The following is a 21,763-nucleotide window of genomic DNA, read 5'->3' as shown; positions in this document are numbered from 1 at the left end:
ATCATGTTTAAGAAGTCTTGTCTAGGAGTCCGCGTTGACCCCTTTCTTGCAAATAACCGTTAACAGTGGTAGTATTTATTTTGCTGGTATTTCTAATGATGTTAAAGAAGATATTCTGGGAATTGTTAATGTTCCTATTGGTGAGCTGTTATTTAGAAACTTGGGAGTCCCTTTATCTTTGAAAAAGCTCAGTTACTCTCAATGTAAGCCGATTGTTGAAAAGATAATTGCTAGAGCTAAATCTTGGACTAGCAAATTCATGAGTTATGCAGGTGTATTGCAGCTTATTAAGTCCCATCCTTTTCGGAATGCAGACTGCTTGGTGTCAAATTTTTGTCATGCCAAAAAAGATTATCACGGAAGTTCAGTCTTATTGTTGTGGACTTATTGCTGTGGACTGGGGGTATTGACATGTCTAGATGAGCTCTCGAGGATTGGGAAAGAGTGATGCTCCCCAAGGTCGCTGGTGGCTAGAATAAAATGTTCAACTTTGGAATAAAGCTGCTATTGCAATATTTTATGGGCTCTTACTCGTAAAAAGGACAAGCTTTAGGTGAGACGGGTTGATAGCTGTTATACTAAAGGTAAGGATCTGTTTACTATTCCTAGTTCTTGTTCTTGGGCTTTGAAGAAGATTATGCATAGTAGAGATATCATTCAGAGATGCTAATTGGGATTCTGTCACGACTAAAGGTAGATTCTCAATTGGCAAACTGTATAAGCAGCTGCAGGAAACTTTTGAGAAGGTGCCTTGGAGAAGAGTAAACTGTAATTCTAAAGCTAACCCAAAGAGTCTCTTAATTCTTTGGTTAGTTGCCAAAACAAACTTGCTACTGCAGATAGGATTATTAATTGGGGTGTTCAGTGCTCCATTCATCGTGTGCTTTGTCAGTCTGGTATACCAGAATCTATTGACCACCTGTTCTTTCGCTGTGACTATGCTGCTAATATCTAGCAGAAGGTCCTTCACTGCATCAGGATATAGAGAAGTAGTCTGTGTTTTAAGGAGGAGCTGCTCCTTGCTCTTAATATGAGCAGGAAAACTACTACCCAAGTTGTTATCACACTGTGTGCTTTGCTGAAACAGTTTACCATGTTTGGAATCAGAGGAATACTAGAATCTTTAGGCAAAAGAATGAAGAGCTAGATATCATTGTTAAGCGTATTCTGTTCAATGTTGCTTGTAGGTGTGATGGAGATGAAAAAGTGGCTGTTATAGTTTCTTTCTTTAGTGTTTGTGCTGTATTGTCTTGCTTTTAACAGCAAGTTCCTTGGTTCTTAATAAAATTGCAAAGCAAAAAAAAAAAAACACAAACATGATAAGCAAATCATGAGATAAAATCAACTAATTAACCAAAACATAATGAGCAAACCATGTGACAATGTCAGCTTAACTACACCTAAATATATTTACATGGACAATCCTACCCAAAAACCATGTAAACTAAACTTTTAAGGGCCATCTAGCTGCATGTATGCGCTGCAAAAGAAGAGAAATCAACAGAGAACAAATGTAGCAGAAATTAGCAATACACTAGTTTCTGGAAATGACTAGCGCTTAACACGAAACCGCTGACGGTGTAAATAATATAGAAACCTTTTTCTTCCCCATTTCCACCAGATAGGCGGTGCTACAACTCGATGTTTTCTTTTTTTAGTTTTTCCTGCAAAACACACAAAAATTATATGGATGACTAGAGATGCTTGGCACACTTGAAAACACTGTGGCCACTCCAGAGGCAAACTTGAGCCAACATGCTACATGATCCTCAAACTACCCAACTAAAGACTGTTATTTTATTACTAAACTGCCCCACATTAAAATTTTAATATACCAAAGATTCTAGCAACTAAGAAGATGCCAATTCACCTCATTTCTAAATTTATTTTTCTTTGTTTGGAACGGGGGGGAGGGGGGGGGGGGGGGATAGGAAATTTTGTAAATAGACTAATCTATACTGGGTTCACAAGTTTCAAACTCACTTTTGTTTCCAGCCAAGTATGATTCCCAGCATGACTGCAATTTCATGATGTTGGAAGAGAGACTTGACCAAAAGTTCGTCTGGATATTCAAAACATCCAAGACAGTTTGCATGCAAGCTGCGGAAGGTGCAATACCTTTAAATTGGTTCTCAGGTCTTTCGCCAAGCAAAACCTTCAGATATCAAACATAAATTAAATAAAATAAAATGACAAATAAATAAATAAATAAAAACTCATTTGGACATTACTAAATACTTCCATATATGTAACATTAATACTAGAGAGGCATGAAGTTACAATTTTGTGAGCAACACAGTGATGCCATTCCAATCACAAGCTTTAATGCAATCTGGCCACATATATAAATTCTTACTTTTCGATTAGGCTAAAAGGTAAATTTGAATGTCTCCTACTTTACAATGAAATAATTGATGGGAAAGTTCTAGTAAAAACAGCAGTCCAAAAATACCAGAATTGGGAAAGAATCATAAAAAAACATTCACACAGACACACATTATATGATAACACAGATACTCAGTATCAAACTATTGATGTAGCTATAATTTACATCCACATATGGCACTGTTTCACTATATGCTTCTTGCAGCATTTAATAGTGCACAAAAGTGCTCATTTAATAATAAATTCACTAATTTCCATATTCTAATTATCCAAAACCAGCCAAGAATCTTTGAAGAGCAGGTAGCTTAATGTTTTATACTTCATTTATTTGATTTAAGCTAAACAACAAATATTATAGAAATCAAAATCAAACAAATCTCATTTTTAAGACGCATTAATTTGTATTACTTCCACAGGCAGTTTGTCTTCTCATTTACTTCATGAAAAATCCCTTTGTAGGTTAGTCACAATTTATTTACGTATAAAAAATAAATTGATTTTTGTCAAAAATAAATAAAAAATATATATAAGAAAAGGTGAAATGGGCCATGTGACGGATTGCTAGGGTTTTTCGAATGAAATTTAAGTAAATCTTGTTGTTGCAAAGTCGCGTGGTGTTTTTTGAACCTAAGATGACATCATTGGTCAAGCCATCAGGGCAAGAGGCATTTGCAACAACTGATTTACTCTTTTTGGTACACGATTTAAATCCCAAAGCATAATAAGACTCAGAAGGGTATTAGACTATTATTCTGAATGGTCTCAGTAATTATCAGTCAAACAAGGTGCTAGGAGTCCGAATTGCACACTTCTAAGCTAGCTTATTCGTTGTATTAATGATGCGTCGTTGGAGAGGGTGGGGGTGTTTAATAAGCGAGGTGGAGAGAAGGGGAGGAGCCGAGGGGGAAGTTGATGTTTGATGTTGCTGGAAGAGAACATGGAAAACGATAAATCAAAGGGGTAACGTAGGTATGTCGGAAATTTGCTTTTAATTAGTAATGGGAGTTAAATTTGCTTTTAATTAGTAATGGGAGTTTAATAGTCCAGATGACATCAATACCAAATTCCTACTGCACCAAGTCATACAATTAACAAGGTGTCTATCATAGATAATGAGTGTGGGAGGGGGATGGTAAGGGGGAGGCGGATCTCTAATTCATCAAGTACTTTACAAGCGTTTTTTCTCAAGACTGCAACAAGTTTCCGTCAGATTCTAGGGCTTTCTCAGACTTCCTTTTCCTGTGTACATCAGCTAAAAAGTATCTTTCAACATCTTAGACCCCTGAGCCTCAACAGTATTGCTATCAAAGAATAGCTAAGAATCAAACTGACTCCCATCTCAATCTCAAATAGTCTGCATGCATGCTAAAACAATCATATATACTCGTATTTCCTTTACATTAAAAGTACCTTAATTACAGCTGTTGCAGATGACGATATTGATCGCAGATTATACCTGAAATCAGAATCAAATGAAGCATAACCATGTAACTATCATAATTTTAAAAAAAAACAACTAAGGCCGAAAAACAAGTTTACCACTTACCCGCCCTCCAGTATTACAAGCAGCTTTCCTCCCGCAAGGCTATTCAACATGTCAGTCATACAAGCATAACCAGCAGGTGTGACCTACAAGTATTTTACATGCAAACCTAATATCAGGAATTCAGGACATGACTGATGAGAGGGGAATATTATATCCTACAGGTTTTAGGAGAGTATCATAGTCCTCACATCACATCCACCAAGTGGATCGCCTCTTGCTGCATCAAATCCAGCTGATATAATAACGAAATCAGGGGTAAACTCCTGGGCTGCAAATATAAAGGTTACAAGATCTATTAGAAATGTTAGTACAGCAAAGAAAAATGTTCATAAGCACTCTTATATAACTTTAGGATAGAAATATAAAAAGTCATCAAGATCACCAGGGGATTCATCCCTGTCTAACCTAATTCTTTATAATCAACAGTCATTCAAAGCGGCCTGAAGATAAATTCTTCAAAAGTTATGGTAAACTGTAGTATATTTTCACTTAGGGAATTGTATAATGTGATCTTTTGGGGCTGTTAAACTTGCAAGCTTACATTTAACGAGTAAAAATGACAAACCAGGGAAATCCGTGTAAAAGTTAATTGTAACAAGTATCATATAAAAGTCATTCCAGTACCAAATCCACAATTAAAAACAAAGTCCCCATGCAACAAATTTATGGATCATGACAAATTGGACAAGTACCTTATAATCAAGCCTTGTACTGGAGTCCGGGAAACACTGATGAAAACATCAAATAAAAAAATTTCTCACGGCTTAATTTTATCTTAAGGCAATTGGTGCAAAACAATAACTGCACAGCAGTTGCACAAAATAGCAAGACTTCACAGCCTTTTTAAAATTAGAATTTTTGGAGAACATTATCATAGCATTCTCTTGCATAAATCCATATACTTCATCGTAATAGATGAATGTCCAAGGATCCAGCTGACATAATAGTTAAAGGAATAAGTAACTTCAGAATATTTAAAAGTCAACTTCTGTCTCCTTTTAGATACGCATATGATAATTTTCATGCCCTTTTAGGGTAATTGAAGAATACATTGAATAGAATGAGTGAATGACTAATCAATACAAGAAAGCCAAGTCAGTGTACCAATGGACAATCCCTAGATTTGCATTTAATCTGCACCATTTCCCAAAATAAATGCTTGATACAATAGCACTACCTATGTTGATCTATTCCAAACTCAATATTCTTTAAAGATGATCTAAGGACATGAAAATATTTCAGAGTAAGTGGTGTGCTTGTTACAAATGAGCATTGTGAAAAATTAATTGCAGATGAATGTTAAAGAAAATATGAAAATAAGGAAAGGATGGATGGGGGTGATTGTATCAACAAAATTCCAAAATTTTGAGTCTCAGGAGGCTGGGACACTCCTCTGACAAATTCCAACCGCAAACTGTGCTACTCACATACAGTAGATGCCAAACCAAGCAGCAGCTCATACAACACCCTGAGCATGTAGCAGAGCAGACAGCAGAAGGGATGTGCCAACACCAAGTAGTGGATGGGAAAAGCATCTAGTTTGGCAGCACGAGTATAGGCAAGTATCAACAATATTAATTTTACCAGGTAGCAACATAGAGGTTTGAGAAAAGGGTAAGTAGCAGAGAAGGAGGGAGTAGTAGGATTGTTCAGAAAATTATACTTCCTCTGTTAAATATTAATTGCAACAAAGAATATTTTATGTTACACAAATAATTCCTCTTTGTTGCAATTAATAGTTAACGGAGGAACTATGTGGAAGCCTACAATTTCTGGCCTTACCCATCTCTCTTTTTATTCAATTCCTAACATTCCCCATTTCTCTCACTTCTAAGTTCTAACAGAATTCTGACACCACAGTATGCATAACAACTTTCATTTATATTTCTCATATTTCCCATCGGGTACTCGCGTCATGAGTAAGTGGCTCTGATGGGAAGCTATGGTGCCGGTAGGTGCATAACAGTGCTTTGCAAATTGTAAGCATTAATTAGTATTTTTTATCTATTGGTAGTGTTTGGTAGTCACCTATTGGAAGCACGACATGTTGAAATGCAAAGATGTAATCATTGTCACCAACTCCTCCACAGCTCCAAGGAACATTCACACAGTAGCCTTCACCACCCATGGTACCAACCTGCAGAAAAAAATTAGGTTCTTGAATTATGAACAAAGTACAAATAGGCATGACAAATTAGAATATTGGCATCTCAGGCTTATGCTTCAGATCTACCGCATAAAACTGTAATCATAATACTCATAAACACCATTGAACATCTTTTTATGGTTTTTTTGACCTTAGGCGCTTAATTGACAATATGGTTCAAATAATATTTGCTCTTCTGCCCTCAAGAAAACAAAAAAAGATTGCCTCAAGGGCAAAGTAACCTTTGGTGCCATTGCATCTCTCGCATTAAACAAAAGAGGAAAATGACAATCATTACAAGCCTTATGGAGTTTATATTTGTACCATATTGTAAAAGTAGCCCCATTTTGAACAAGGTGTTGTGCACTCCTTATCTTAAACCAAAAGGGTAAATGGAATCTATCACTAAAGAAAGAAACAACAACAAAGTTCCCACAATAAATGACACATCTAGACAAAATCTTTCACAAACCTTGCCTAAAGAAAGAAACACCACTAACAAAGTTCCAACAATAAATTACACATTCCCACCTTAATACAATGGCAACAAAGATTTAATCCCAACATTTTTTGTGATAAAGGATTGTCCACATAAATTTGAATGAAGAAAGAGAGAAATGATAATATAAAATTGGACGGGGAAACGTTGGGGGTAAAAAAAATTATAAAAAAAAAAAATAATAATAAAAATAAAAATAAAAATAAAACATAAAAATAAAAATGTAAAGTGAAACCCAAAAAGAGGATATGAAAATAAAATTTGAAAAGTTTTTTTATAAGAGGGTTTAAAGGTTTTAAAGAAAGGAAAGACATGCAAGTTATAACACATAAAATTAACAAAGGATATAAATAGAGTTTGCAAAACACAATGATATATATAATATTAATTATGTCAACACATGTCCTCGGTGTTTTTCTCCTCCACCCTATCCAACGCATATTTTCCACAATCCCAAAGACTCTTATCAATCTTAATCACCTCCTCCAAATTTTCTTTGGTCTTCCCGTGCACCTCACGATTCCATCACTTTACCACTCTCCAAGCCTCCTTACCAGAGCTTCACACAACCTTAGTTTTAAAAGGCGCAAGGCGCACCAAGGCGCAAATGGTCCTCGCATCCTAGGCGCGAGGCGCAAAGCGAAGGCGAGCGCCTTTTGCATGCAAGGCGCATGTATTTATATATTTATTTCAAATTATTTTTTACTTTGATAGTACTTAATACCAATTAAAAAGATTCATAATAAATTAAATAATGATATATTTAAAGCTAAGGTAGTCTGAATTTAAAAAAATGTCCATTCTTCAATTTATAACTTAAATCTTAGTTATTTTCCTTGAGGCGCAAAGGCGCGCCTTACCAAAGTGTTAGAATCCAACTCCTTTTGATGTATTAGATTCTCTTTAGATGCTTTCTTAGAGTCTAGTTTATGTTTTCTAAGCTTGAGGTCCCATTATTGTGTTACTGTCAGTTTAGTGTTCACTAGGGATTCTCCTTGTAATCAAATTAAAGCTCTTTAGAGGGTGAATGATTAATGAAATCTTAAGCCTTCTACCAAGTGTTGCCTTGCTCTTATGCTTATTTGTTGTTAGACCTTTATAGATATTGTGTCTTACTTGCATAATAACTCCCCTCCAAACCAACTTGATGCACTAAGAACTTGTGGTTCGGACCCACTTGTGCCTGCCTTGAAGTATCGGCCGTCACAAGCCCCGTCCACCCGCACTCCGTCGCCCAAATAGACGTGAGTGCTCTTTCGATTTAATTGCCTGCTTGTATTGCTTTGTGCTCTCTTCCGCTCAAGGCTAGCGTTCTTGCTGCCAAAAGGCTAGAGCGCGCCGCACGTTTCGGGGTCCAAACTCCCGGACCGTGACACAAAGGCACTTTGAGGCGCGTGCCTTTGAGCCTCGCCTAGCTAAAGCCCATTTCCTGGACTGAGGCGTGCTTTTTAAAACCAAAAACACAACATCCACACTTATATATATATATATATATATATATATATATATATATATATATATATATATATATATATATATATATATAATTAAAAAATAAATAAAAAAAGATACATGTTTTTTTAGAGCACAACACATGCACATATGATTAAAGCATGCATCCAATACATGCACGCATCAAAGCTAACACATCAAATACCCTTAGACCCACCCCCATCTTCAACCCTGGCACATATGATTAAACTAGCCAATCAACATCTTGTTGTGCATGAAACCATGACTATATATAGGTCCACCTAACTTATTTACTGCTAAAATATCTTCTGTGCCCATGACTGGAGGCATACACAGGCTTTTCATGAGTTTTTCATGTGTTGCTCATAGTTCATAGTTTTCCATCTTGTGCTAATATAAAAGCTACTATTGTGAACTATTGAAAGCAAGAGGTTGAGGGACACATATAGAATTATGTTCAACAACCCTCTCTCCTCAAGCTTATGTCTCTTAAGTGACATACAACTGGTTGGAAGGCTCGATTGTTCTAAACTGTCTTTTGTGAAAGAAATACTTGTCACCAAATAAACTTTCTCATCCTCATTGACGCAACTTTATAATCTATCTATAATGACCCAATTTCTGCATCCTGTCCCTAGTTTCTCACAATTCATTGTTATTAATCTGTGCTTCATAGCATTACACCAAAAACAACTAAGGACCAAAACAAGAAAATACCTCATGGGCTGCCCCAGTTCCAGGATAAAAGTTGCCTCCCTCGTGTCTGTGCAGCGAAATATACAAAACCTGCAACAAGTCAAATGTTTCATGCAAAATTTATATCAAGCAGCGCCATTAAACAAAGAACAAAAAAAGCATCAAGGATTGAAGGCCACTGAAGATGCTTCTATTAGGCTTTGTCAAACAATTAAGATGCTTAATTGCACAAATCCATTATTTTTTGAGTTAACCAAGGAGCACAAAGAAAAACATGAGTAACTTCACATACACTTTGAATATTATTACTAGTCCAGTCATTGATTCAATTTTAATAAATAATAAGTCAAGTAACAAATTAAACTGATTTTCTACACCAAAACTCTACCGGAGTGAATATTTTTACAAATTTAACAGATTTTACTTTATAAAACTGATTTGTACTTCTTGCAACTGATTTTACAGATTAGAAATTAGTTTTAATAATTCACAAGTATATTTTGTTATGTGAAGTCATGATTTTTACTTTTTAAAAAAATGATATTTACTGACTGAAACTGAATTTACTTCTTATTTTTAGATTTACTATTTTTAAGGTGACACAAATATAACCTAGCTTGAGCAAAACAAGATCTACACGATAAAAGAGGGCATACAAAAAAGAGCTACACAGTCAAAGAGGTCTTAAACAACCATACTGTTCTGCATGTAAGAGCTGCATGCAAGAATATGCTCACTCAGAGGTATCAACAAGAGTAGCAGAAAAATCAAAATTAAACTCTCCAGGGCTCACCGACTTGTTCTTGTCAAATATATCTTGTGTACCATTTCCATGGTGTACATCCTGCACACACCCCAAAAAAATGATTAGCACCTGAAGATCTTACACATAAAGTAGCGTCTGGCAACTAGGAAACAATAATATGTAGTATTACCCAATCAACAATCAAGACCTTCTTGGCTCCAGCAACTTGAGCAGCTAATGCAGCAATTGCTGCATTATTGTGGAGGCAGAAACCCATGGACTCATGTACACCAGCATGATGACCAGGAGGCCGAATCTGATGCATCAAATTAAATACAGCACTTTTAGTGACAGATTCCAGGTATCAAATTTCTAAGAACTCCAAAGAAAATTGAACTTCTACCAGGGCAAATCCATTTTTGGCGCGTCCAGAAAAAATCTCAGAAGCAAGATCAGCACATAAACCAGCTGCAAGCCTTGCAGCTTGCGCAGAATGCTCATTTGCATATGTGTCAGGAGTGAAATAGCTGAATATTGATGATGACATACTGGTCAGTGCAAAACATACTTCTTCAAGTAATCAACCAACTAATACATGTATTAATTATCTAAACAAGCAACAAAAGATAATTTTGTACACCTATGAGATTGAATATGTATAGAAGATGATCATGATTCATGAACAGACATAGCTGGCAAAAACCAGAAGTGAAGGTTGTGAGTCCTGCATGGCCTGGCTTACATGCCAAAAAATATAAGTAATGCTCAATTAGCAGTCGTTGTTAACCATACAATATCTTTAACAAGAAGAATATATTAACCTGAGAAATTTGTTAACGAAATCTTATATTCATTCCCTTAAAACATGACTCCACTAGTCAACGTCTTCTCAGAAGAAGCATTTCCAAATGTAACCAATCTAGCTTTGCTTATCCTTCTCCAACAACTCACATATATATCCGTGGTTATTAAACACATAAATAAAGGTATACACAAATGCTGCAGGGAACAAGCCCAGAAACAACGCACCAAATGCCACTCAGAAGACACTTCAGAACCACAAGTTGAAAGATCGGACATATGAAGGGCTTGTTCTCTTAACCTTCTATTTAAAACCTTCAGGTGCAACACATTCCATAAGGTTTGAGTAAAAATCACCCAGATGCGTTTTTAACCACATTTTGTAAAGAAAAAGACAAATCACCTATATGCACCTCACGCCACAAAGCAGCAGAAGTGCTAATTCTCACTCCTAAGCAAAGGCGGGTATAATTATTATGCTGTTTTGAGTACAAAATGTGTTTTTTTTTTTTCCTAGAATTGATTAATTTGGAATTTAAAGTTCTCCATATACCCAAAAGGCCAAGACCGCGCCTCGGTACTTAAGAGCACCTAATGCCTTTTAAGACTAAGATTGTAAAATGTTTTTGACATGTCTCAAACTCCTTGTACATGACAATTAACAAAATTAAAATATTAATCAAATATAGATACAGCTATTTTTTTATTTTCCTAAGATAGTACTTAATTAATGAGATAAAGCAAAGTCTAAGGGAAAGAAACTAGTACTCTTTAAAACAGAAATCACTGCCATTAATTTTTTAACTAAGAGTGTGTATGCATCTAAGTGACACGCCAAAGGGCCACTCGCTCAGGATATGCAAATGAGTTTTACAAGATCAAGAACTAGAGAGGCTTGAAGATCTGCAAACAATACAGATAGTATGAATTTGCCAAACCCAAATGCAATTTCCATATGAATGTCACGTGCCGCAAATATTGAACAGAACTCAAAAAAGCAAAGCAAAAAGGCTCAACCACTATCAATAAGAAGTCTATTGATTCAAACCTCTAGATCTTACTCAGATACAGAAATGAATCAAATGGAAATGATTAACCATTATACTTTATGCATATAAAGTCTGATTATTCAAATCTTCAAAGCTTACACAGATGCCTTTTGGCAGCTCTTTGTTACCTTTTAATTCAGACAAGGCAAGATAAAAATAGGGCTTAACATGAATGAAAGGGACTAGGTATTCTATATAAAATGAAGATTGCTAAGATTAGACAAGTATAATTTAGCATTCAACTTAACTAGCCAAGCTGCATGCATCCACTCCTCCCAAATCAACTTAGCATTCAACTTAACCAGCCAAGCTGCATGCATCCACTCCTACCAAATCCTACTATGGACAATACATACAAGGAGATCTAATATTACTCAATTAGCTCGTCCAAAAGGTTTATAGTTAATAATCTGTGGACAGATTACATTTCAGCAGCAGCTACAAAGTAGCAAATGCTGTGAAAGATACTTCAGCTCAGGAAATATTATGAAGATAAGAATCCATCTTCCTACACATCTCTAACAAAAAAACAGATGGACACAGCAGGTATGGAAACTTGGAGAATGAAAACCCTTATCCAATGACAATACATGAATGCAAGATCCAAGAGAAAAAAGATAAAGAAAAATAAATATGAGATACAAGGGCCAGAAGCAGACCTAGAAAGCATTTTCTCGGTGACGTCGACGGCATTTATATGCTCCATAGTATGTACCTGAAGATACACATCATGCAACAATGATTCAATAAGAGAAAAGAACAGATGGCCCTGTAAAAATGCAAAATATTATGGCTATGACTAGCTAACGGTTATTCATCCATCAAAAAAAAAAAAAAAAATGTAAGAGCCAAAATCTAGAAGTACATTCAGAAATCAGAAAACAGTGAGTACATCATACATCTTATTTTCCTATCCTACCTAGACAGCTAAGCTTTAGGAAAAGAAACAAACATGGGTACATGTACAACTATACAAGACATCTAACCCACTCGGTCATATTGCCACCCACAGATAATGGCATAAGCTCAATAGGTTACTACTATTTCGTTTCTTATACCACAACTAGTCATTGTATTCAATCTGTTATACGAGAAAATGAACCTTTATTATCAGCTAGGTAAAGAAATGAACTCGCATACTGGAATAATGATTATTGCTACTGACATAAGTAAATTGTTATTGTTGTTGTTATTATTTCTCTTCTTTTCTGATGCCATAACTAGGCATTGTATTCAATCTGCTATACAAGAAAATGAACCTTTAATGTCCGCTAGGCGCTAGGTAAGAAAATGAACTTGATATTGGAATGTTTTTCGTTGCTACTGACATGTGACTAATTTACATAAGCTTAAATCATGTAGTTCACAATGAATACAAGTTTTCATTTCGAATAGGAATAATAAAGATACATCTAACATAACTAAATAACAACTTCAATAACAACCCAAGGATCACCTCATGGTGTTTGCACTGGTAGAGATTTTTCTTGATCAACCTAAAAGGTCAACTACCCAAGGAATTAAAGAAAGTAAGAAAAGAGAGGCAACCTCAAGTGTCTATAAATAGGACGAAAACACTTGCCCCTCAACCAGTGGCGGATATATGAAGGCACAAGGGGTAGCACATGCTACCCCTGAATGAAAAAAAAAAAAAAAAAAAAAAAAAAAAAAAAAAAAAAAAAAAAAAGAAGAAGTTTAAAGAGACCTGTTATCTTAAATAACTGCTCTCTTAAAGTCTGCTATAATAAATGCCAACAATCCCGCTTCTTTCCAAGTTAAAAGAAAATAGACATGTTTATATTAAACAGGTCTATTAAGTTCTAACCTTTTCTTTTTATGATTTCCTTCTTAAAAAAACAGGCCTCTTAGATTGATTTTTTTTTTTCTTTTTTGAAACAAATTAACTATAGTTATATATGTACATAATATTTCCTTCAAAAAAAAAAAAAAAAAAAAAAATTTGTACATAATATAATTTTTGTAAAAACTCTCATTTAAGTTATAAAAACTTACAAATTAGTAGAATCTTAAGATTTTAAATTATAAAATATATATACTTATACTTTAATTATTTTAATCACCGTACATAATACCAAATATAATAATAATACAATATTATTCTTCCTGTCAAAAAAAATAAAATATTATTCTTAAAAACTCCTTCTTTGATAAAACTTCTTCCCATTTTTGTTCCACTTTTCAATGCACATATTTATTTGGTAAGTAATCAATATATTTACTATTTAGTTTCATTTGAGTAAATCAATAATTTATATTAAATAAAATAATTTTATAGTTTTATATTTACTTTTGAATAATAAATTCAGAGGAATACATACAAAAATATACTATTAAACCTATGAAATACTTTTTAATTTGATCATATTCATAAGTAGAATATAATTTATTCCATATTCGTTAAATGAAAATTCATAACAAAAATGAATTTTTAAAATTTAAAGACTAATGATAATGCTAGTATATAATATAGAGCTTTTTTTATTTTCATTTTTTTCCCCTTATTATTCTATGCTACCCCTAGTTAGAATTCCTAGATCCGCCACTGCCCTCTACCCCCTACAATAACCACGTCCTAATAAGGGCAAAGTACAAACATCATTCCAGATTACCAGACCAGCCTTTTTCTTGAGCAATGTATTGCATTCGTATTTATATTTATTAACATGTTCCTCAAGCAAGCCTTTCAATTCCCCAATTTTTTCACTTTTCCAGGAATTTTTTTCACTTTTCAAGGAACATAGTTCCTTTTGATGTCCTACTCTCAAATGTTCAATGGAACAAAAGCAAGACCATTCAAAGAGATATCACAATCAAACCAGTTATATTGAAACATATCCACAGTTCACATTGTACGATTACTAGCAGAAATGCTGGAAATGAAGCATGCACCTATAAAGGCATTAAAGAGTTACAGCAACATATCATAAGTAAATGATTACCTTCAATAGTTCTTCTTTAGTTATTTCTCTAGCACCAATAGGACGACATTTGCCAGGATAGATTCCTACATACACCAAAAATACGCAATATCTTCGAAATTAATAATGAAAAATAAAAAAAATTTAAAAAGTATTAGTGAAACATGCTCCGACATCCATCACAACCAGAAGTGAAAAGAAGACATAACCAAATGTAAGAAGAGTGCAATACGGGACCTGCTGTAGAAAGGCTAGCGGCAATTGCTCGTAAACGATCAGGTCTTTCTGGATGAGAATAGACCTTCTCTGCAACCTATTGCCATAAACCAACAAATAAGATCAGTTGTCAAGGAAAAACCAAGAGAAACATTCAAAGATTCATTATAAAGCATCCTTTAGAAAACGGCTTGCTTTCTTTCAAATCAATCAAGCAAGCAGTAGTTTTTTCCTAGAAGAAGGGTGACCACCTCCTTCCACTTTGGCCGAGGGCGATTCTTGTCGGGTAATTATCCTTAATTGTTTTTAAATTGAACTGAGTTTAGCTCTGCAAGGCCACAAATGCGCATGTAGCATGGAAAAGAATGATTAAGAAAAAAAAAAAGTTTGTTTAAAGAAAAATAATTTATGGAATGTATATACTAAAGTTAGTCTACGTTGGAGGTTGACAAGACGTCCTAAATCAAGATAAAATTACAGTGAGTCCCATTTCCCCTAAACTCAAGGAGCTAAATAAATAACACTATCCCAAAAGTCATTGCAAGAGTGGCCTCTGAGAAGATACATCAATTACATTCTAACAAGAAACCACAATTTTTCATAAAAGCAATGAGTCGTAGCTAATTTTCTTTCATCAACCTAAACCCCTCAGAGTTCATTTGAAACAACTCCCCCAAAAATTTCCTCCAAATAGACATTTACCACCAAATGAAGCATGATACACAAGCCAAGGTTTTCTGTTGGCACTAATCAAACAACAACAACAAAATAAAAAATACCTAAAAAAAAGAAGGTTGTGCGCCTCTCCTATACTCTCCTCTCCTCTTCTCTCCTCCTATTTTCTAGGGTTTCTACAAAATCTTGGCCGTTTAAGCCGGAAATTAGACTATTTCCGACTCTTCCCTTATTTTTATTTAGTTTTGCAATTTAGATTTCAATAAATCTACACATGTAGTGTAGATATCCGTCCGTCTCCCTATGGTGGAGTCGTAGTTTTTTGTTAGTTTAGTTGTTTATTTATGTTTAGGGTTTGTTTGTATGTTAGGGTTCATCAAAAAAGTAATCATCTTTTGCCCTATTGTCAGTTCTTTGGTAAAGATTTGTTCGGGATCGCAACGGTTGTCAAATTTTTAAATGCGTTCAGGCGAATCAGATGAGAATCATCCTTACGGGTACCACGAATCGTTAGACTGTCTCTCCGAAAAGGTTGTATATTCCAGCGATGTGTGCGAGAGATGTACCACAATGCAAGATCTTTTCAACGATCGTAGCTCTGATGAAGGAAACCCTAATTTGATTCAATTTTATGTATTTGTTAATTTAGATTTCATTTGTAGATGTCGGATGGCTTTTATTAATGAATTGATTTGTTTCAAAAAAATAAAAAATACCTAATCAAAGCTAGCATCTTTACAAAAGCTCTCACAGCAAGAGGAACAGGAACCTCAGTCTTCCAATTCGAGATACAAAACAAGGGGATCATCGTAACCAGGTTAAACAACCAAGGGGTAAAAAAAATGGACAGAAAATTGAAGAAAAGACAATGAAAATAGAAACAAGTAAACTGGTCTTCTCTCTAAGCATCCTTCCAAAGATAATATATCAGCATACACGTATCACAAAACTGACAGCACAAAATAAAAGCATTGATCATGAAAGAAACCAATTTCCACGGACATGTAAGCACTATTAGCCTAAAGTGCATCCCTATTCTTTGACAGTCCATATTTGAATCCAGATTTTCCTCCTGATGATGTGATACAAAAGGGAATTCAAATGCAATACACCACAAGCATCAATCAAGCAAAACTAGCATACTTGGAACAAAAAAATAGACCATCATTCCAATCTCTGGACCTCCAACTTTCAGTTGACAAATCAGATCCCACTTCAGCAGGTGTATCTCATTACCCAAACAGATAATAAGAGAGACAATAAAGAGCATGCTAAACAAGAATTACGATGCTATCCTGCCACCCAGGGAGAACTCTTCCAGCCATCCAACCTCTACAAAACCTACAAACCACCTCCCATGCACACACAAACACACGATACATCAATACTCTAGCAAAAACATCCACGATACATCTGCACTAAATACCTTAAGACATTCTTATGAAAGTTATATAGCAAATAGCCAGTATTATAAGCTCACTTATTAAGAGCTATATAGCAAATAGCTAGTATTACAATTTTCTATTCAAAGAGTTGAAGAAGAATTTCAAAGAAGCTAAAAGCATTATACTACATCACTTTGAGCACTGAAATACACATTGTTGTGACAATAGTGAAAAGCAAGCATATGCCAATACCCAGGCCTATATAACCCAAATACTGCAATTTCAACATCACCTCAGTAAGCCAGCTAAGGGATTTGTACATCCAAAAAAAATCATGGACTATATATATTAGCTATGATGTCAAAACACATAAGTGAAAACAGAACTAGTTACCAAAAGCTAGAAGAGCGTGATAATCAGGGGTAAAAGCATACTTCTGAGTGCAATAACATTCTCTCATCAAAACCTATTGCAGTGGAGTGCCCAGCAGCTGCAATATCAGATACAGATTCTGTAGAAATTGAAACATAAGAAATTTATCACAACTTCAGAGAAGAACAATGAAATTACATTCTAAAATACAAGCTTTTCAAACCAATTAACCAACGAATTAATTTAACACAAGGACTCATCTACAACAAACCACATTTAGAGAGATTTCGAAAGCATTCTACAAAAATCCATATATGCTCTTCCGCATATGACAAAAAAAATTATAGTGCATCAACCAGGATAGGGCCTCGAAGCAATCAAAGGGACCCCAATTTGGTGCAGAACAGTCAAAACATAAATCATAGTGCGTGCAATGCAATTGTTTTTCAAGCAACAAGATTTAAGCGATAAAAACTCCTATCAATATATACCCCGTAGGAAAAAAATCTAGAGCCGCCATTTCAAAAAATTAATAGCTTTTTAAAGTTGGCGGGTACTATTTTACTTTGAAAATGAAGGTGGGTTGATATGCTAATACTTCAAAAATATTATGACAGCATATGTAAATTTTTGTTCATATCAGAAAAAATGTATTAAATATGGGAAATGTAACATTGGATGCTTATAGAAAAAATATTTGAACGTTAGTGAAATGCATATATACATAAGTGAGAGAATATCTAGGACTGTCATTATAAAAATAAAAAATAAAAAATAAATAAAAATACATTAAATGCTCGGCGAGTATGATTGTAATTTGAAAATGTAAGGTGAGCTGATATACTAATACTATAAATGCGAGGATATTGATACCTAAGTGAGTGATCGGGTAATGACCTTATACAAGTGAGGTTAATGGTGAGTTGACAAACAAGTGGGCCACTGGGCATTGATATATTTGATGAGTATGGATGTATTTGATTTTATACCAACCATGTTCGATTCACTAAAATAAAGTCTATAAGTTTTGTTACTACAGTTAGTTAAAAATCCAATGACTTTGCGCCAATTGTGAAAGATTCTCAAATTATACTCCCTTTACACTTTTATAATAGGAAAGACACTAATATTTTAATGCATTTCTCCACTTCCCTACTATAAATAAATGGTCTCACGCTCACATTCAATTAAAAAAAAAATACCCACTATCTCCATTAAAATTACTTTAATAAAACAATACCCCCCCCCCTCTACTAGCACCTATCATACTTGTTTTATGATACCACCTAGCCCATTGTAGCATCTTTAAGGGGTGCCACGTTATACAAAGGTAGGTAATTGAGCTTTCAAGGGTTGTTCACCACACCAAACATTATGAAGAAAGAAAGCCTTCAACTCATTCTTTCTACTGATGACAATATGACTATCTATGTCTAGCCTTGAAATTTCATAAATCACAAAAGAGAATAAAATTAGAAGAGTCCCAAGAATATAGTATATAAATCACCTTAGCTGACCACAAACTTGAGCAGAATTGCTTCATTCCAATGTATCAAACAAAATATTTTGATAAAAACACAGAGGAAAAATCAGAATTATTAGCTAATGGCAGAAGGAGACACTTTAGTGCACTGAATGCATCATCCTCTAAGATTCTGAATATTAAAACACTCAAGCCTCCTTTGATTGTCATAACAAAAAACTACAGTGAAGAGGACTATAAAACTAAGCTCTTATCATATGCTCCCGGACACTTTCTAAATTTGCAAAGTGATAGCCCTATAAAATCAGAGACCATGCAAGCGAAAGAAGAGGGCTAGGGTACATGTCTTATATTTCTTTTTGCAACCCTCTTACTTCACATACCCCGACTAAGTACACCCAAGTTTCAAATGTCACGATTGACCCTAGTGTCACATTGAACTTGGTTTGGTCTATGCTTTATGAAATAAATTACACACTTAGATAAGCGTTATGTGCATACCCAAAACGTTATTTAATAGCCCAAAATAAACTCTATCCTTAATGATATAAAGGCAGCCCGTTTCATCATTCCTTTGAAGCTTTCTTGTTCACAATTGTTAAGTTGAAGTATGTTTTTTCCCCCTATTACAAAAGAAAAGTTCTGGTTTCAAGAAGGGAATGATGTAAACTCAACTCCACCCTCATCCTACAAGCCTACTTATATAAGATTAATATCCGAGAACGTGTATTCCTTCACCTATTCTCGTTACAAATGCATCAACATGCAGATTTTTATGCTTTATCCTAAAAAAAATTACCTTTTGTTTGGAGTAATTTCACATTTCCGTGAAAATTCTCTGACTAACTTGTTTGTAGTAATTTCACATTTCCATGGAAATTCTCTAAATACTTTAGTTTTATGAATCAATGAAGTACAGTTAATATAATGATTTCACATCGACAATCAAATTTACTTTTTGATGATGGTACATTGGTACTTACAAAATAATTAGATAGTTGTACATCAAAAGTCGTCTAGTGCACCAAACATAGTCTAAGTTTTGAAAATCCAAATCCCATTTCATTGTTGCTCTCACTTTTATCTCCATTCAACTGTGTCTAAACAACTAAACACGATAAAATTAATTACACGTCCAAGAAAAAAAAATGCACAACAAACTCGCACCTGTAAAGGTTTCTTTCACTTGCAAGTCAAGTGGAGAAAGAGCAGCCACTTGTGAAGCAAAAAATCCATGCTTAAGAATTCCAGATTCCTTGTGCTCATTGCATGTCTCACACAAAACAACACCATCTGGGTTAAGCATTGTGCAATTGATGCAAGACCACCTTCGAACGAGAAACGGCTCCCAATCAAGATCATCTTCATCATCATCAATCAATTCATCCGGGTTATTACAGAGATCTTCTAGGGTCAATTCTCTATTACAGTTTTCCTTTTTCTTCTACAACAAATTAACACAACCAATGAACAATCTTTTCAATATATTGTTTTAACTAACTAACTTGGGCATCGCCCGAGCCAGTAACTAGTTGTACATCGTATGCCACATATGTTTACAGATGCAAATTAAATACCTTTGCATCAGAGCGAGAGCAAAAACTCGCCGTGCTCGTGGCCGTGTCAATATTTCCATTAAGCTGCTCATCAGTTCCATTTTGGCAAATAACTAACTCAGCTGATTCTGATATCATTTTGCATTCAGCACCCTGCTCACATTGACCAACTTAGCAACAAAATACATGTATAAATAAATTTAAAAAATAAAAATAAATAAATAAATAAATAAAAACAATTTTTAAGCAAAATAATTCACCATTAATTAATAGATACGTTCAAAGCCTTCGACTTCATCAATTGAAGAGCACGAACAACTGTGAATATCGAAAATTGAGATCTAGGGTTTGAGTGATTGCCCCTAAAAGCCAAAATTGAATTGTTAGCAGAGATTAAGGGGGTTTTGTAGGTGAAGTTGAGACGATTGAAATGGTGGATTTTTGACAGAGACAACGAAACGACGACGATGTCACCGGTGAAATTGACGCCGGTTTTGGAGGAGAGAGAAAGACATGCAGGTCAGCAACTGATGACTTAATTTTAATACTATGAGATGAGAAGTTGAAGAGTTTTTCTTTTAATTACAGTTTTTTTTTTTTTTTTTTTTTTTTTTGAAAAAATTACAGTATTTTTTTAAACGAGCATAATTTTGGGGGGGGGGGGGGGGGGGGGGGAGAGATTGGAATGTAGGGGTGTTCCTTCGATTTCGCTTTTAGTTTGGATTATGTCAAATCCAATTCAATTCGATTTTGAAATAAAATTGGATTTTTAATTTTTCAAATTCAATCTAATTCATATTTTTTTTATTAAATTCAATTCAAATTATTGTGTAGTTATTTGGATCCGATTTTGAACTCTGAATTAAAAAATATTGTAAGTTTTTAGGATCTAATTCAACTTATAAAACTTAAAATACAATTATAAAAATTTAAGTCTTGAAAACATAGTTGTACATGACTAATACAAGTACTGAAAACATATACTCCCTCGGCATTCAATTATCTGCAACATTTGTCATAATTGGGTGCTACCTATTATCTGCAACAAATGTTTTTATTTCTATTTTTAGTAAAATTTATAGTGTAAAAAGACATCCTTACCCTAACCTTTTTTGTTTTAAATTTGTTTAACTTATCTTAATTATGCACAAAGGGGACCACCTTTTCTCTCCTTTTTCCCACTCAAATGTACCCACATGCAAAATTAAATCACATGCACCACTTTCTCTCTCCTATTTCCCTCATTTTTTCCAATTTAATTAAACACCCTAACTTGTCATTAAACTTCCCTAAAAGTTTTGCCTAGGAGTCCGTAAAAGTTGTCTTTGTTGCAGATAATTGAAACCGGAGGGAGTACATGATTAATATTAATATGATTAAGGGCCTGTTCATATTTATTGAACTGAGCTGAACTGAACTGATTGGAGCTGAACTGAACTAAACTGAACTGAACTGATTGGAGCTGAACTGAACTGAACTGAACTGAACTAAAAATTTAAAATGCATAAAACTGAACTGAACTGATTAGAGTTGAACTGAACTGAACTGAACTGAACTGATTAGAGCTGAACTGAACTGAACTGAACTGAACTGGTTGGAGCTGAACTGAACTGAACTGAACTGAAAATAAGTAAATATGAACAGACCCTAAAACATATAGTTTTACATGGTTAATATATACTCCCTCCTTTTTTAAATACTTGTTCTACTTCTCCATGCGCGAAGTTTTAAGAATTAATAAAATACTAATATAAAAGTGGTGGGGTAGGCAGAAGAATAAAAAATTGTAAAAAGCAA

At 34.5% G+C, this 21,763-nt stretch overlaps 1 protein-coding gene across 3 annotated transcripts; it reads right to left on the bottom strand.

Annotated features, from left to right (window-relative positions):
* Positions 1 to 1,320: 1,320 nt before the first annotated feature.
* On the bottom strand, positions 1,321 to 20,509 carry LOC145600704 (histone deacetylase 15-like). 3 transcript variants are annotated; one of them, XM_081656587.1, is made up of 18 exons: positions 20,227 to 20,509; positions 19,988 to 20,119; positions 19,578 to 19,854; positions 16,990 to 17,066; positions 14,517 to 14,592; positions 14,301 to 14,365; positions 12,000 to 12,055; positions 9,894 to 10,017; positions 9,681 to 9,806; positions 9,539 to 9,589; positions 8,767 to 8,835; positions 5,960 to 6,068; positions 4,120 to 4,223; positions 3,932 to 4,014; positions 3,796 to 3,841; positions 1,984 to 2,155; positions 1,598 to 1,664; positions 1,321 to 1,480 (listed from the first exon to the last, which is right to left on the bottom strand). In XM_081656587.1, the coding sequence occupies exons 1-18, from the start codon at positions 20,227 to 20,229 to the stop codon at positions 1,453 to 1,455; spliced, it is 1,665 nt and encodes a 554-aa protein (XP_081512713.1). In that variant the 5' UTR covers positions 20,230 to 20,509; the 3' UTR covers positions 1,321 to 1,452. The 3 variants fall into 3 exon arrangements, with proteins under 3 accessions (XP_081512713.1, XP_081512711.1, XP_081512718.1); XM_081656585.1 differs by having other exon boundaries at positions 1,321 to 1,664; XM_081656592.1 differs by having other exon boundaries at positions 1,321 to 1,664; positions 4,120 to 4,199.
* Positions 20,510 to 21,763: the final 1,254 nt, after the last annotated feature.

Source organism: Chenopodium album, chromosome 2 (genome assembly GCF_948465745.1).
Source record: "Chenopodium album chromosome 2, dcCheAlbu1.1, whole genome shotgun sequence".
Lineage (NCBI taxonomy): Eukaryota > Viridiplantae > Streptophyta > Magnoliopsida > Caryophyllales > Amaranthaceae > Chenopodium > Chenopodium album.
This window is presented reverse-complemented; position numbering and strand designations above follow the sequence as displayed.

Excerpts from the sequence above, each read along its gene's own strand:
- LOC145600704 (XM_081656585.1), bottom strand. Across the intron at positions 4,224-5,959 it reads ACATGTCGTGCTTCCAATAG|ATCTTGTAACCTTTATATTT; the intron begins GTGACTACCAAA and ends CATTTCTAATAG. Across the intron at positions 3,842-3,931 it reads CTTGTAATACTGGAGGGCGG|GTATAATCTGCGATCAATAT; the intron begins GTAAGTGGTAAA and ends TTCTGATTTCAG.